Source organism: Labeo rohita, chromosome 19 (assembly GCF_022985175.1).
Source record: "Labeo rohita strain BAU-BD-2019 chromosome 19, IGBB_LRoh.1.0, whole genome shotgun sequence".
Lineage (NCBI taxonomy): Eukaryota > Metazoa > Chordata > Actinopteri > Cypriniformes > Cyprinidae > Labeo > Labeo rohita.
The window spans coordinates 18,079,737-18,096,302 of NC_066887.1; the positions used below are offsets into that span (position 1 = coordinate 18,079,737).

The 16,566-nt window shown below is 38.7% G+C and overlaps 1 protein-coding gene across 2 annotated transcripts in view; it reads left to right on the forward strand.

Annotated features, from left to right (window-relative positions):
• gatad2b (GATA zinc finger domain containing 2B) overlaps positions 1-16,566 on the forward strand; it is a 50,790-nt gene that overhangs the window by 15,616 nt on the left and 18,608 nt on the right. For both annotated transcript variants that reach the window (XM_051136184.1, XM_051136185.1), the window contains exon 2: positions 16,060-16,419. In XM_051136184.1, coding sequence (XP_050992141.1) covers positions 16,061-16,419 — 359 coding nt within the window. In that variant the 5' untranslated portion in view covers position 16,060. The remainder of the gene's footprint in view (positions 1-16,059; positions 16,420-16,566) is intronic.

The window sequence follows — 16,566 nt, forward strand, 5'->3', positions numbered from 1 at the left end:
TCAAAACATCATTTTGAGGTAAATGTTCAAAAGTCTAAAAAAATCTGTGTAACTTTAAGGAATGTCACTACCAAACACCTTTTTTCTGCAAATAAGCGCACTTTAGGAGTTATTCTGTAACATTTAGTTTTTATATGTGTACAGCTGTTCAGAACTGTGCTAGCTAACCATGTGCTGATTAGCATCGTTGAGCATGTATCTAAAACTGAAACTCCACCTAATGTTTCGGTAGTGACATTTTCTTTTGTTGGGTGTTATTCCATAAAATTGTCACTGCCGTCATGACTGAAACATGTCATCATTGTTTCGGTAGTGACAAAGGGAACACACAATCCTCATATTTGTGGGAAATAAGCACAATTTTTGTGCAGTTATGTTTTGTTTTTTGTTTTTTTTGTATTTTAGTATGTTACATTACTGTCACGATCGAAACATGGGATGTTTCGTCAAAAATAAAGTATACTGAATTATCCTCTAAGATGTTATGATAGTGTTTGGTTCAGTGTATATTCAAACTAATGAAAAGCTAAAAACAACTCAGTTTTGATTTCATGGGGACTTTAAATATACTTTAATATGCATTATATGGAGGTAAGATGAAAAGAAAACCCATTCTAAACTTTTCTTAAGACAGCCAGTTCCCTTCAAAGATACATTCATTTAAACTTCTCACCCCCAGTTCAGCATTTAGAATTTTCTTTCTATATTTCGCATCTTGTGAACAGTGAGCTTGATCTGCCTGCTAAAGGAGGCTATTTTCTCCTCTTTGTGTTCGTCTTTGGCATCTCTGGCTTCTGTTAATGGACAAAATTGGTTTATTTGCCCAGTTAAAGAATTAGTTGTATGTTATGAATAATTCTCAATGCTTTAAAACCTTAAGTCAGAAGTGCATGTGGTTAACGCACTAGTTTTAAGTTACTTTCTTCTAAGATTAGTTTCCAAGTAACTTTTTTTTGTTTTTTTGGATAATCCATTTTGGGCAAATTAATGATTTGTGAAAAGGTTTGTTATTCCTTCATAATATGAGAATGCTCAAACTAAAGGTAGCGTTTATCATCAGCGTCTTGTACAAATGTGAACATGCTTTGATTGAACTTTTTGAGCTTTCCTGTAGCTTAAACAGTAGAGCAAGAACTGATAAGATGTAAATGTGTACCTTGAATGAAGTAGTCTCTTTGGATTTAAGCATCTGCCAAATGCGTAAATGTAAATGCAGTTCTGCCCAACTATATATCTCTGTGACTCTCATTGGTTATGAATTTTTTTTTTTTTTTTTTTTTTTAAGAGGTGCACTGATACTAATCTCAGATGCTCACTGGTACTTATATCAGTATGTAGTATACTGCCTTTAAAATTCATTACACTGTTGTACTTTAATTTCCCTGAGCTTCAGTTCTAATAATTAATGTTGATATTACAGTCTATCAGATTTGCCGCATATGTAACCGCAGAGATTAAAAACTGCATCTCCATCTGTATAAAACAGAGTATACCTCACCACATCTGTAGCATTTTTGATGGAGTTGCAGTAAACTGTGCATCACATACTCTGGTGTCATTACAATCACTACAAGTCAACATTTGAGAATTTGCAGAGTTTAAAGTAGCTCTGACTCCTTTTGCTGATCTGGTTCGTTTGTAACATACGCTGTGTTCCAGATACACTTATTTGTGTATCTGCATAGTAACGAGTTTTCAAATGGGTTTCCCCAACATTTTCCTCATTTACCATTGGTCAGACAATCCGATAGTTCTTCCCCAAAGTCATTCTTTGGTTGAGTCAATGTTGTGTTGTGCTAGTCAGGATGCTTAAACAAACAGAGCTTTGTTTTTATAGCGACACAAGAGGAACATCTGGGCTGGAAACTACTCCGAATCACAATCCAATTTTGGATCACTGTATGTTTGAATTTATTTCAGATGCCTTGACCCATTTTGCTAATAAGTTTGTTCTAAATAACATTTGGGAAAAGCAGATGATCATTTTTGTCCAGGAGTACCTGAAAAGTTATGCCAAGGTCTGTTTAAACCTGGCCTAGCGTTCAGGAAAGTCAAAAAAGCTTCTCTAATCTAAGGCCGTGCTGTGTAAAGTCATTTGATTCATGTTCTTGAGGGGTTTAGGGAGCTGTTCTGTTGACATCTTTCACACGTTTAGGCCCAAGTGTTCTGCCAGTCCATATTGATCAGAGGGCTTACTCACTCGGAAGACTAATTTGAAAACAGAAAGGTGACAAGTAACTGTTGTGAACTAGTTAGCCCCTAAAGCATCTCTATGGTCCAGAGTGCATGTTTTGTGGTCAGGTGTGCTGCGTTTGGTCATTTTCATCTTTTCACATTTCTCACTACCTTGTTGAGCTGTTTTTATCCGGTTAAACCTATTCTCGGATCCTCAGGTGTTGGATACCAGAGCGAGGAGCAGCGAGAGCCAAAGTGACAGCCGAATGAAAGAAATCAGGCAGGTCTTGACCAAACAGGTGTTGTCACCTGCTTTTGCGTCTCTACTGGAGTCAGGGCTGCAGAAATGGCTGCGGCATGAGATCATGAGGCCCGGGTCTGCTGTTCAAGTCATATTTCTGCTTTACGCGCCCTGGGGGAGGTCACACTCTCGCTGGTGCTTTGTCGCTTGTGAAAGCGAGTTCACGGAGTGGCAGCCAGCTGCTGAGGAGCTGAAGATAAACCTCCTAATGGCAAATGGAGGGTCGTCACCTTGTTGACATTTCGTTCTGTAACATGCCAGAAGGGCTCAGATGTGCGGCAGTTTTGGAAGCTGGAATCTAGGCTACCCAAATTTAAGGCTGGATTACACTAATGTGACTCTTACCCAGGTTTTTGCCCCGATTTGCAGTGTGAATCTGTTGATGCGAGTTGGTGAAAGCCAATTCGCAGATTTTAGGCTGTCAGAATTGACATGTATTTCACATAAAGTAGTGTATGATGGGCACAAACCCAATTTTGAGCTGATTTTAGGCCGTTGTTGTTGTTTGTCATGTGTCTCCTAACAACAAACACATTTTTTGCATGAGTCTGTTGTGTTTGGAATGACTTGAAAGCCCTTTTATCCACTCTGGGTAAAAATCTCTTCAGATTTTAGTGTATTTTAGCCTTTAGTTGTATAAAACCTTTCATAATCGTTTGAAAGACGTGCCAGCAAATGTGGTCACTACATGGTCACCTTCAAAGCGACCTCAGCCAAGTCATCCATCATTTCCCATCTTGGTTATCTTTGTATGATTAATAGAAGATTAAAGGTGCCTTTTTTTGTTATTCTCCTATCCCTTGCCTTTATTTTAGAGGGTTATATTTTTCTAGCACATTAGCTTAAATATTTAAGTCTGCTCTTGTTATGGTTGTATTTTTTTCATTTGACGTCGACACGCTCTGTCCGTTGCGGTGAAAGTAAGGAGAATGTTTATTCGGTTTATGAAGTGTTTATTCAGGACCGAGAGTTCTGACATGATAAATGTCAAATCCGAACCCCTCTTCACAAATAATATAAACAGAAAAAAATCTTTTCATCCTCCTCTACTCCAAAGTCAACAGAGGTCTGCTTAAAGAGACAGTACACTCAAAAATTTAATCTTAATTTACTCACCATGTTGTTCCATACCTGAAAGAGTTACAGTCTTCCTTGGAGCACAAAAGAAGATATTTTGAATCTTCGTGAGAGCACCATGGCTTGTCGGACATACAGTTGAGGTCAAATGTTTACATCCCCCTTTCGGAATCATTAGAAATTTTAATTATTTTACCAAAATAAGAGGGATCATACAAACTAAATGTATTGGTTATTTAGTACTGACCTGAATAAGATATTTCACATTAAAGATGTTTACATAAAGTCCATAAGAGAAAACAATAGTTGAATTTATAAAAATGACCCGGTTCAAAAGTTTACATGCGCTTAATACTGTGTTGTTACCTGAATGATCCACAGCTGTGTTTTTGTGTAGTGATAGTAGTTCATGAGTCCCTTGTTTGTCCTGAACAGTTAAACTGCCTGCTGTTCTTCAGAAAAATCCTTCAGGTCCCACAAATTCTTTGGTTTTTCAGCATTTTTGTGTATTTGAACCCTTTCCAACAATGACTGCAGTATATTTTCACACTGAGGACAACTGAGGGACTCATATGCAACTATTAGAAAAGGTTCAAACGCTCACTAATACTTCAAAAGAAAACACAATGCATTAAGAGCTGGGGGTTGAAAACTTTTTGAATTTAAAGATCAGGGTAAATTTAACTTATTTTGTCCTCTGGGAAACATGTAACTATTTTCTATGGCCTCTGAAGGGCAGTACGAAATGAAAAAACATGATATTCAGGCAAAATAAGAAAAATGTGTACATATATGCCATTCTGTATAAAAGTTTTCACCCCCTGGCTCTTAACGTATTGTTTTTTTTCCTTCCGGAGCATCAATGAGAGTTTGAACCTTTTGTAATAGATGCGTATAAGTCCCTTGCTGTGAAAAGATGGATCTCAAAATCATATAGTCATTGTTGGAAAGGGTTGAAATACACAGTGATGCTGAAAAACCAAAGAATTTGTGGGACCTGAAGGATTTTTCTGAAGCACAGCAGGCTGTTCAAACTGTTGTTCATGAGACAAACAAGGGACTCATGAACAACTATCACTAAACAAAAAAAAAAACACAGCTGTGGATCATTCAGATAACAACACAGTATTAAGAATCAAGTGTATGTGAACTTCTGAACCGGGTCATTTTTTTATAAATTCAACTATTGTTTTCTCTTGTGGACTATATGTAAACATTTTGTATGCGAAATATCTCAAGTCAGTACTAAATAAACATTAACATGCATTTTGTAATGATCCCTTTTGGTATTTGGTAAAATATTCACATTTTTAATGATTCTGAAATGAGGATGTAAACTTTTGTCCTCAACTGTCGCAACAGAAGGAGGGCGGGTCTTTGCCGAAGGGTCAGTTGGGGTGTAGTGTTGTTTTAGACCTCACTGACTAATGTTCTAGACGAGAACATTTTTCAACATATCTAGAGAAGAGAATAAATCATACAGGTTTGGAATGTCATAAAACTAACTATTAGCTATTCTTTCCCGTTACATCCATACCGTTGCACCTTTAGCACCTGCACCTGCTGAAAAGCCACCCTAATGCTTCCCAACAAAAATCTGAGAACATTACAGTTTAGTTTGCATCCAGACATCCGCCATTGCCACCATTTCCCAAGCGTTCCCGGCGCTCACCCTGTATGACCCTATGCCAAGCCCGCTCGCTCCAGCTTTAACTAGGTTACTGCGTCAACGCCTGCCCTTCACTATAAATCACTCTCCTTACATTTAAACCCCAAAGAGCTGCGATTCCATCCAAACGGAAACTTCCGAGAACAAAACGAGCAGCTCTTGCCCAATGCATCTTGTTGTTGTTTTCTTTTTTTTATTCATCAGGGTGGGCACGCACACCTTTAGCGATGGTGTAGCAGCCATTTTGAGGTCTCCGTGCTCAGCATCAGATGCTGCAAACAGGAAAGGCTTAATCTAGCCAATTGAGCGGGTGGGTGATCAGAGGGGCTGCATGCGAACAGGCAGATTTGGGAGATGGGCCAGGCTCTGAGGGTGGGGGATGGGGGGGGAAGCGAAGATGGGTGCAAACCCCTGTTTTTTCACGATAAGTGAAGGCTGCGCCTTAGGACGAAACTTGGGGAAATTAAGAGGATACATCGCTAGTCTTGCATGAAGGAATCTGAGCGTTCAGATATCAGACCACATGGGTCCTGGGGGAGTCCTGGTGTGCCGTTTAAAACAAGGCACCTTGTACCTCTCTGGGTGAGGGATGCGATGCCACCAGCGCTTTGGTCTGGGAGGTGGGGCGGCGGGTTACGTCAGCCAAATGAATTGTCATGATGCAGATCATGCGTGAAATGAGCTGCGGATTCCTTCGTGCACTTGCAACCGGCCATATTATTATCATCACTTCTTTTAGCTGGCAATTTTTTTTTGGATACACTTCCCGAATCGGTTCTCTTTTGTCGGGGGGCAAGGGTCTTTGATTTTGCGTGCGTGTTTGCGTGTGTACCGGTTCAGGGGGCTTCAGGGTGTGATGGTGTTTGCAGTGGGGGCAGAAGGAGGAGGACATTTTTGTGCTTGCAGTGATCTGATCGACAGGCAGCAGTGGCGTGTGCATAAAGAAAATGGTGTGCCGGTGGGGGATGGGCAGAGGGGAATTAAGGGTTGGCATTATGACAGGGTAGCGTGTCAGGAGAGTGCTGCTGTCTTTTTTTCTTCCATTTCATTTTTTTCGTCTCAATCTCTTCCTCTTCATCATCCGTCTGCCCTAACCCCCAACTCTGCCCCCCACCTGAACTGATTCAGATCCTGAATGTGCATTATGCACATTACAATCTATTTACCAAAAAAAAGAAAAAAAGAAGAAGAACCGAAAAGTAGTTTGTGGTCGTCCGTACCTTTAAGGGGCCCCCAGAAAGTGAGCGTGTGTGTTTATTTTTACAACGCAGGGAGGAAAAAAAGGAATACTTTTTTTGGAAGGGGGGGAGGGGTGGAGAGCGAGAAGGGAGGGGTCAGTTTTTGCTCTGCTTTGTGGTGTGTGGCACAGCTGTATTAGAATGGCGGGTCTGAAGGGCACAAAGTGAGTCTTGTGTCGGTATGGCCCGTCAAACCCCGTGCACACACGCTCAAATCTCTCCTCGTTTTTTAGGCCCATTCCCTACCTTGCCAAGAACTCCTGAGCGGGTAACTATCCAGGGACCATCCGAAAGGGATCAGTGGGACTATATGGCAGGACAAAAGGTTGATTAGATAAAATGGAGATTTGAAAGTTGTGGTTTAGGGTGTTGCGAGGGTCGTTGGGTGAGATCGGCAGATAATCTCATCCTAAGCGAGGCGATACGGCTAGTCCGCGGTGTGCTCACACACACCATTTCGCTCTCTATCTCTGTTTTTCTTTTTCTCGCTCTCTCTTTCTTTTCATCTCGGAGCTGCTGCTGCTGCGTTGGCTGGCGTAGTGCCCAAAGCAGTGAGTCTGTCGTGGAGTGCGCGTGTGCAGGTTTCTGGGGAGGAGGAGGAGGAGGAGGAGGGGGGTGGCTGGGGTGTGTGTGTGCGTCGATATGCAAAAAGGGGGGGGTGGATAAAGGAGGAGTGGGCCGAGTAAAGAGAGTCTGGTTTTTGTAGCAGCTGACTGAAACAGTCATTATATTATGTAAAGGGGGACGGGGGGGTGTGATGGTGTGGGGGGGTCAGACTGACGTGCACTGAACGGACCTTCTGATTGGCTGGCTGGTGCCATTGTTGGTTATGTGTATGCTTGTGCGTTTATTGCTCATGCACTCCCTCGCTCTTTCTTTCTACTGTCTCAGTCACTCGCACTTTTTTTTTTTTCCCTTCTTGCTCGCCCTTTACCCTCTTTCTTCCCCCCTTTTTTTCCCTTCACGCACTCATTCGTGCAAGGTGGGTGGTTTGTAGTGGATACGACGTTATATATCAAGATTTTATGTGCTTGCATTGCATATAACCTCTCCTGTCGTTATTGTTAAATTAAAGGACGTCGTGCGGCCTCCTCTTGAAAGCGTAGTGTACTACTTTTTCTAGTTTTGTAAGCAAGATAACTGGATCTGGTAAATTAAACTTCGCGATGCAACGCAACGGCGGATGTATGATTAAACGATGCCAGAAGAAGAAAGAGAGCGAACGATGACATGAGAAATAATGGGATGATAGAGAGATGATGAAGTCATCAGGGGACCAATTACAGCTCAATTTAATTTGTAATTGGGGATGTCCCTACAATAAGGCATTTTAAGACCAGTCGCTTGTGGGTCTCGGGAGCTTAATTGGGTTTAGAAATAACTACAGTACTGTTTGTTTCATAGGAACTACAGCTGAACGTGACTGTAAGGTCAACCAGGCGAAGTTTTAGCATTTGCTGCTGAGGTTTTGTCAGGTGACTTGTAATTTGGCCCCAGTTTTTCAAAAATGGGTGTCAAACTTAGTTCAGGTTTAATACTTTTATTCGTCAAGGATGCATTAAATTGATCAAATGTGACAGGAAATGTCTTTATTTTAACTAAATGTTTGTGTTTCTATTTGTCGAAAATTCCTTAAAGGGATAGTTCACCCCAAAATTAAAATTCTGTCATTAATTGCTCACCCTCATGTTGTTCCAAACTTGTAAGACCTTAGTTTATCTTCAGAACACAAATTAAGATATTTTTGATGAAATCTGAGAGCTTTCTGACCCTGAGTAGACAGTAACCCAACTACCATGTTCAAGGCTTAGAAAGGTAGTAAGGGCATCAATAAAATATTCCATGTGACATCAGTGGTTTTATGAAGCTACAAGCGTAATACGTCATGATATTCACGTAAACGCGTGTCGAAGACTACATAAACTTAAATAGAGCTCTCAGATTTAATCAAAAATATCCTAATTTGTCTTCTGGAGATGAACAAAGGTATTACAAGATTGATTACCCCAATGTCATTCCAATATCAGAATTTTCATTTTTGGGTGAACTATCCCTTTAAAAGTATCACATTTTTTCACAAAAATATTAAGCAGTTTTCAGCATATCAGAATGATTTCTGAAGGACTGAAGTAGTGGCTGCTGAAAATTCAGCTTTGGCATCACAGAAATAAATTGCTTTTTATTCATTGTAATATTTCACAACTGTATTTTTTTAACAACTTGATGCAGCCTTGGTGAGCATAAAATACTTCTTTCAGAAACTTCCCCCAACTTCTGAATATTAGGTTTTTTTTTTTTTTTTTTAATATTCAGTAAGCGTTATTCTGGTTTATTTTTAAACATTATTTATTTAATACATTTAATAATGACCATCTGCCAGTTATCCCTTGCGTATCTAAAATAATCTTAGAGTTGAAACTTGGAAATAGTTGGAAAATTCACTTTTTACCTTTGCCATGTTTTACTTTCCTGGGGCCAACCTCTCAGTGTTGTCATTATTTGCTCCAAGTGACATTTCAGAGTGGATAAATGAACTGGTCTGGTTTGGGACAGTTGTCAGAAATGGCTAAAAACACAAGTTTATCTTTCTTGCTGTATTTAAAATATAGAATATTATAAATATACTTGTGCTTTTAAGATGTTATTCCTCATATCATCCTGCAGGACACTTTGGACTCCTCCACATGTCGTGACTTTGATACTCCTGATCTAGATGGTCTTGAAGCTGTGCAGTTCTCATATTTTCAGCGGAATATTCACGGTAATGTAGCTAGCTCGACTGTTAGAATAGAAGACATTTTCAAATTTATATTACTACATCCAAGAAGTCAGAAAGTAGCAACTGCGATGAGCCTTTTGTCATTGGTCACTGAGGTCTTAGGTAGTATTACTGCAGCCAGAAATGTGGAGGTGTCACAAGTCCAGTTAGTGAATACAGTTTTATCTCACCCACAAGCTCATACACCCTTCTAAAGCCTTCTTTCTTAATATTATGGCTAGGCAAGGTCACCATGGCTGCCATAGTCAGTATTTCGAACAATCAGTCACGTCTTATAGGAATGGATGAATGGGGCTGAGCTTTCCAGGAGCTGGGAGTTAACTAATATTAATTAGAGCCAAACAAACGCATTTAGGCAATGTATATGCGGATCGTGTGTTTGCATCAGGACCTGTGCGACGTTCGCATCGCAAAAAGCATCATTTGTCAACCCACTGATGAGAAACTCTCCTTCGCGGTCTGTCTATGTGGTCTATTAGTGCGGGAGGGTGGTACCATGCTGCTTTTCTCCTGACCGATATGTCTGTCCACGCACCTTTGATCCCAGCTTCGCTCCGGCACATCACATTATACACAATCCCTCGCTTGCCGATACACTAAAATCAAAGTTAAGGAGTCCTAGGGCAAATGTTTGAATTCTGCATGACCTCATACAGAGAGGGGAGCTCAGAGGTGTCAGAGATGAACTATGAGTATTCACGATGTGCTTTCTTTCAAAAGTGAATAGATTCTGTTTTTATTTTGTCTGCTTTACTATAAAAATGTTCACTTGGCTTATGTGTATGTTGTATCCTTTTCATATTCAAATACATACTTGGCAAGATATATTGTTTTCTAGATTCAATTAAATTCCAATTTAGATTTTTTGATTCTGATTCTCAAGCTTAGTTAGATTTAATGTGATTCCAATTTGGATTTGATTTTGATTCTCAAGATCTTAATTTGGCAAGATTATAAATTTGGTATGATTTATTTGCAAGCTCTTCATTTAATTAAATTCCAATTTGGATTTGATTCTGATTCCTAAGCTCTCATTTTTATTAGATTCCAATTCAATGTGATATTTGATTCTTATTGACAACCTCTTGAATCTGTTAGATTTCCAGTATTCCAATAATCTAAATTAGATTAGGAATTTACTGTAATCCATTTACAAGATTTTGATTTAGAAAAGCTGGACTTGCTGTAAATTACTAACAGTATGATTATAACATATACTTTAGCTAGATATATAGTTTTCTGGATTCAATTCTGATTTACAATTCAATTAGATTCTCAATTCATTTAGATTCCAAATTTAATTCTGATTCTCAGGCTCTCAGTTTGAAAGGAAATGATTCGTTTACAAGCTCTTTTTATTATTTTCTATTTTTATTTTGATTCTGTTTCCAGAATTCTAATTATGAATTTGGTTTGATTCATTTACAAGCCCTCATTGTTATTAATGTCTTTTTTTTTTTTTTTTTTTTTTTTTTTTTTTTTTTGATTCAATTAGATTCTACTAGATTCTAAAATTCTAAGTTCTACTTTATTCTTATTCACAAGCTCTCAATTTAATTGGATTCCAATTTGGATTTGGTTCTGAGTCTCACTTAATTTGGTAAGATGAATAATTTTGTATGATTTATTTACAAGCTCTTGATTTAATTAGATTTTGTTTTGATTTTGGTTCCTAAGCTCTAGTTTTCATTGGATTCCAATTCAGTCTGAAATTTGATTCTTATTGACAAGCTCTTGAATCAATTAGATTCCAATTTCCAGTATTCCAATAATCTAAATTACATTAGAAATTTACTTTAATTCTAGGAATTTACTTTAATTTCAGTGCCAGTTTTGTGCCAGTTCATTTGAATAGATTGCAGTTATAATGTAATTTTTTTTTTTTTTTTTTTTTTTTTTTTTTTTTTTTTTGCTCTTGCTGTAAATTGGACAGCAGTATTTAAGGACCTTCCTCCCGATTCAAATTCGTGAATCTTTTTTTTTTTTATACTTCATTTCATTTCAGTTCATAAGAGTCATTTGTTTCAGGAATTGTGCTCCACTGGTCGCAATGTATGTTTTTCATTCACAAAAAAACGACTCTGAGTCATTCATTTGTGAATGGAGAAGCACTGTACAAATACATTTCCATACAGCTGCTGAAAACTGCAGTGTAAAAAATAAATTTTTCATAATTAATATCAGGGTTATTCAAAAGAGAAAACAATTTTCCAGCCCCCCATCCATCTGCAAAAGTACATATGTGTATACCTTTAAGAGTTTTTACTGTATATATAAATAAAGGGTTTACTCTTACTATACACAGGGGCCAAAGAATTAATACTGGGCAGGCGGCAGCACCTGATAATGTTCTACCTTTAGACTGAAGCTACGAGCAGAATACAAATGCATCAGACAGATAAAGAGGTTCCAGCACAAACAATAGCCTGCATAGAGTCCTGCACATTCACTGTCCAGACACTCCCCGTGTGTGTGCGTGTGGGAGGGGGAAGAGCCTCTCTCTGCCCTCTGGCCATGAAGGGTCCGCCCAAGCGTGCCTAACTAATAAAGACGAGCAAACACACACATGATCATTTAGATCTGTAGTACGTGACACATGTCCAGAGTGCGGCAGAGTCTTATGTGTACACACAATCAAATCTGCACTTGAGCACGCATGACCCCGCAGTGCATGTGTGCGCTTCGCGTGGGAACACACACATACACACAATCACACACACACACACACACACACACACACACAGAGAGAGATTCGTTCACGTTATAGACTGGCTCTTGGGCTCCTGTGTGGTTTGTTGTGCTTTTGTCCGGAGGGGAGAACAGGAAGTTAATGGCTGACTGTAAGAATGCAGCAGGAGAGATTGGCTCATCTGGTGCTTCAATAAACCAATGTCACCGCTGGTTTAAACTGTTTACTGGGTTAACCGTGTGTTAAAATCAAACAACGCATATTACGCTATTTTATATAGAGCATCGCTTTGGAGTTTTACCTGTTCGCTTAAGAATTTGTGGTCCTGATGTGTCTCATAATACCATAAATTATGTTTTAGGAGACAACGCGCTCTGTCTGGTGGACGGAGAGGATGTCTTCCAGGCATTTCTGTCTCTTTAGCAAGACTGTGCTTTTTATCAATCTACTGCAATATAGTTTTCTCACTCTGTCTCCCAAAACAAACTCTCTGTGCTTCAAAACAGAGCCATTGCGTAGCAGTTAGCGTACCGTGAACTGTGTCAATTAGCGTGGCATTAAATCGGGAAAAGTTTTGGAAAATAATTTTTGGCAAATTGGGAAATTAAAATCTGTATTTTGTTCAGGGTATCGTGTTCTCAGGTGCTAAATTAAACCAGTCAAAGTATAATTCTTAGACAGCGAGCCTTCTCTCAACCGAACAGATTTATCTGACATGTTTTCTCATGTGCAGAGATTTTGCTGACATGTTTACCTGTTGTACCTTATTCACTTTGGTATAATATATATATATATATATATATGCTCATATCTTGCTGTGTGTTCTCAGACAAGAGCATGTTTGAAGAGCTTAGCATGTTTGCTTAGTGATGAAAGTGTGCAAAACATTGCCTTATATGGAGACGTCTTGGGTGTGTTTTATGCAAATTACTCACCTTGGGCACTCGTTCGCTCATTTAGAATACTCCAGATTCATTAACATTAACACAAGGTTAAGAACAAATTCATGTGCTGACATACAAGTTGTAAATTAGGTGGAAATTTCTCATGAAGTTCTTTTATGCGTGTAAATGAGACCCAGTGATTTTGGCCTTCCGTTCCATTTTCGGTTGAAATTTTGGTGTGTCACTAGTTCAAAAGCAGGTGGTAGGAGTTTGAATGCAGCTCATACCTTTTCTGCAACAACGTTTTCTGTTTTATCTATATTCAAATCAGGGGAATTTCCTCTGAGGAGGCAGTGTCTCCTCAAAATATTGAATGAGAAAAAAATTCATAATACAAAAATAAACCTCATACCAAAAATCATTCATTTTTCCTAATGAAATATTGCCCAACAGCGACATCAGTAGGGCTGTCAAAATGGCTAAAAAACTAAATTCGAATTTTGTACTGAAATATAATCAATATTCAAATTATATTCAAATTTAAAGGTTATAATTTCAGTTAGGGGGAAAAAGCTTTTGGCTTCTTTCCTGAGCAAAATATTACTTGCGCACATTTATTCAGAGCAATAAATTAACACGACTGTCTTTGAAAAAAGTGCACAAAATTTTAAAGAATGTTTATAAACGAAATATAATTACCTAAGTTGTGTAACAAATTTGAAACAAAATGGCATCATGTATGTTTGTATGTACTTTTTCATTTAAAAGCATGAGATGCAGTGGAATGGGGGAAACCCGTCACAAAGTTTTGAGACATGTTTTTAAAAAGTTGAACATGCATTGTTTTTATGTGGCTTTCTATACAAGTGGCTCTTTTGTGCAACATGCAATTGCAACGGTGATAGATAGTCCCTATAAAACATGCGATACATATGCGTTCTGTGTTAACAGCTTGGTTTCAGTTTTGCCATAAACAAGATCTTCTCCACATTTATGTTCTCTTTTTTCCGCAATATTTTGAATGAACAACCAGCAGTGTTGCATCTACCCTGATAGCACGGTCTATTTGACGTCTGCATTTACATCTGTAAGGCTTTTTTTTTTTTTTTTTTTTAATTGTTTGCTCATCTGCAATACGTCTATAAGACGTTTCTTATCAGATGTCAGATAGACGTCTATTTGATGTCTTTAAGATGTTTATAATTTATAATGCATGTAAAACTGACAGATGTTTGAACACAGCAGATGCTACATATTCGTTTTGTGTTAACAGCTTTGTTTCAGTTTTGCTGTAAACAAGATCTTCTCCGCATTGATGTTCTCTTTTTCCACAATATTTTGAATGAACAACCAGCGGCGTTGCATCTACCCTGATAGCACACGCACATCTTGGAGACGTCTTTTTTACGTCTGCAAGAGGTGTGAAATTTTTTTTTTTTTTTTTTTTTTTTTTTTGGCTCATCTGCAATGCGTCTATAGGACGTTTCTTATCAGATGTCAAATAGATTTCTATTAGATGTCTTTAAGATGTTTATGAGTTAGAATGTATGTAAAACTGACATCTGTCAGATGTTTGTGCACAGCAGATGCTTTCCAGATCAAGTGATCTTTAACAGACATCTTGCAGACGTACATGTGCTATCTGGGTAGTGGGTTCAGCTGGATAGGCCAACAAAAACATTAAAATGCAATGACACTTACGTCCTCAACCTCAAAATTTGAATGCAACATTTCTGCATCCGAATGTGGATTTTTATTTTAAATTCAACAAATATTCGAAATTTGAATTATTTTATTTTGTTTTGGTTTTTTTTTTGGACAGCCCTAGACACCAGCAAGTTAAGTTACAGCCGCGTCTCTCTAGTTTTAACAGACTTTAAATAGACTTTTTAGACTTTAAAATGGCATGAAAACGTGGGATATGTGGGAGTTTTTAGCTGTGTTATCAGCTTGATGAAATTTAAAGTAAATCTCATATTTACCAAGCTTTCATGACTTATTAAAAAGAATAGCAGAACATGCGTTCACAAATTAAAAAGTATTGTTTAAATTGTTACTGCCTTGAGTTATTATTTTGGAATACATGTAAAATGAGATTCATACTTGGCTTCAATAAATAGAATATTGATGACACTTTGTTTTTTTTTTTCCATTTTCTCTTAGTGTAAGTAATGTCTATTTAACCAAGAAAATGTGACTAGGACGTGAATTTACATTTGATTAAAAGTGCACCATCGCACACCACTGATTTAAATAAGCACAATTGTTTTTGTGTTTAAAAAAAAAATACTATTTCATCTGAAAAGTATAGTTTCTATGCTGCTAGTATCACAAAATAAGGATTTTTTTTTTCCCAGCTGATTTACCTGTAGCTGTGTCAGCATAACTGAAATTGCACACTTCAACTTAAAAATTAAGAAAAACAAAAAAAAAAGCTATATGTATATTCTTCAGTTGAAAGCATTGCTGTTGATCCACGAGTGAACCACCCCTTCATCAGAGAAAAAAACCCTCTAATTATAGTTGTTGAGTAAGACTTGTATCTTCAGTCACAGTAAAATGGTGCCAGAAATACGATCCCACAAGTGGGGAAAGTCGGTCCCCTCTCAGTGACCACTTTGTGACGTTGTCAGTGGGAGTTTTGGGAAGCTCCATTCAGCTGCGTGTCTGCACTCAGAAATGACTCTTGTCGTAACAGGCGCTCTATGTGAGGCAGGGAGACCCTCTCTACTAGCAGCCCAAGCAAATTTCCTCAGTCGAACCATGAAAGTTACACTGATTTGTATGTAATGATCATGTAATTTATCAATTAAGCTTGGAGAGGCCTTGGTTCTCGAGCAGTGTAGTCCACAGCCTCAGCACGAGGCAGACTAATGGCTCTGTTAAGTCTGTGGGCGTGTGAGGAGTCATAGTAGATCTCTCTCACTCTCTCTCACTCGCTCTCAGCTCTTTCGCTCTAAAAGAATAATTAAGTGATTTGCATTGGTCTCAAGCAGGGGAATTTATACTGATTCCTACAGATTAGGGCTGTCGTGAAACCAAAGTTTCAGTATTTGATACCAGAACCAGTAAAATCTCTTGATACAGCTGTGAAAATGGAAATACTCTTGAACACGATGTATTTAAATATTGCCTCAAGTTATTTCAAATTCAATTATTTTATTATTTATTTATATACAGTTGATCAACTTTGCACCTTATTAAAAGATTTTAGCTCACAAATGTTCTCCCTCTGTGTCACTGACAGGATGGAGCGGATGTCTGAGGAGGCGTTGAGGCTGAACCTGCTGAAGCGGGGTCTGGAGGCACAAGATGAGCGGGAAGAGGCTCTGGCCAAGCGCCTGAAGATGGAGGGTCACGAGGCCATGGAGAGGCTTAAGATGCTCGCCCTCCTCAAACGCAAGGATCTGGCCGCTTTGGAGGGGGCGGCGGTTGCGGCTGCCATGGCAGAGGGCAAAGGCCCCGGGGGCAGCCAGGGGCTGATGGGAGCTGTGGCCTACGAGGAGAAGATGAATGGAAGTTTGAGAGTCGGGGGCCATGGAGGTCCAAGTAAGAATGGGAAGGAAAACATAGTAGATGAGCCCGTGGACATGAGCGCCAGAAGGAGGTGAGGTTTCGGGAGAGAACATCTGTTTGTTTAAATGAGTACTGTATTTTCTGGAAAATAAATCAAGCATAACTATAAGCCAGATGAAAACTGCATTGTTGAAAGGAAAATGTTGCATCTGTGTGTAAGTCCGGGTTTATTACATTC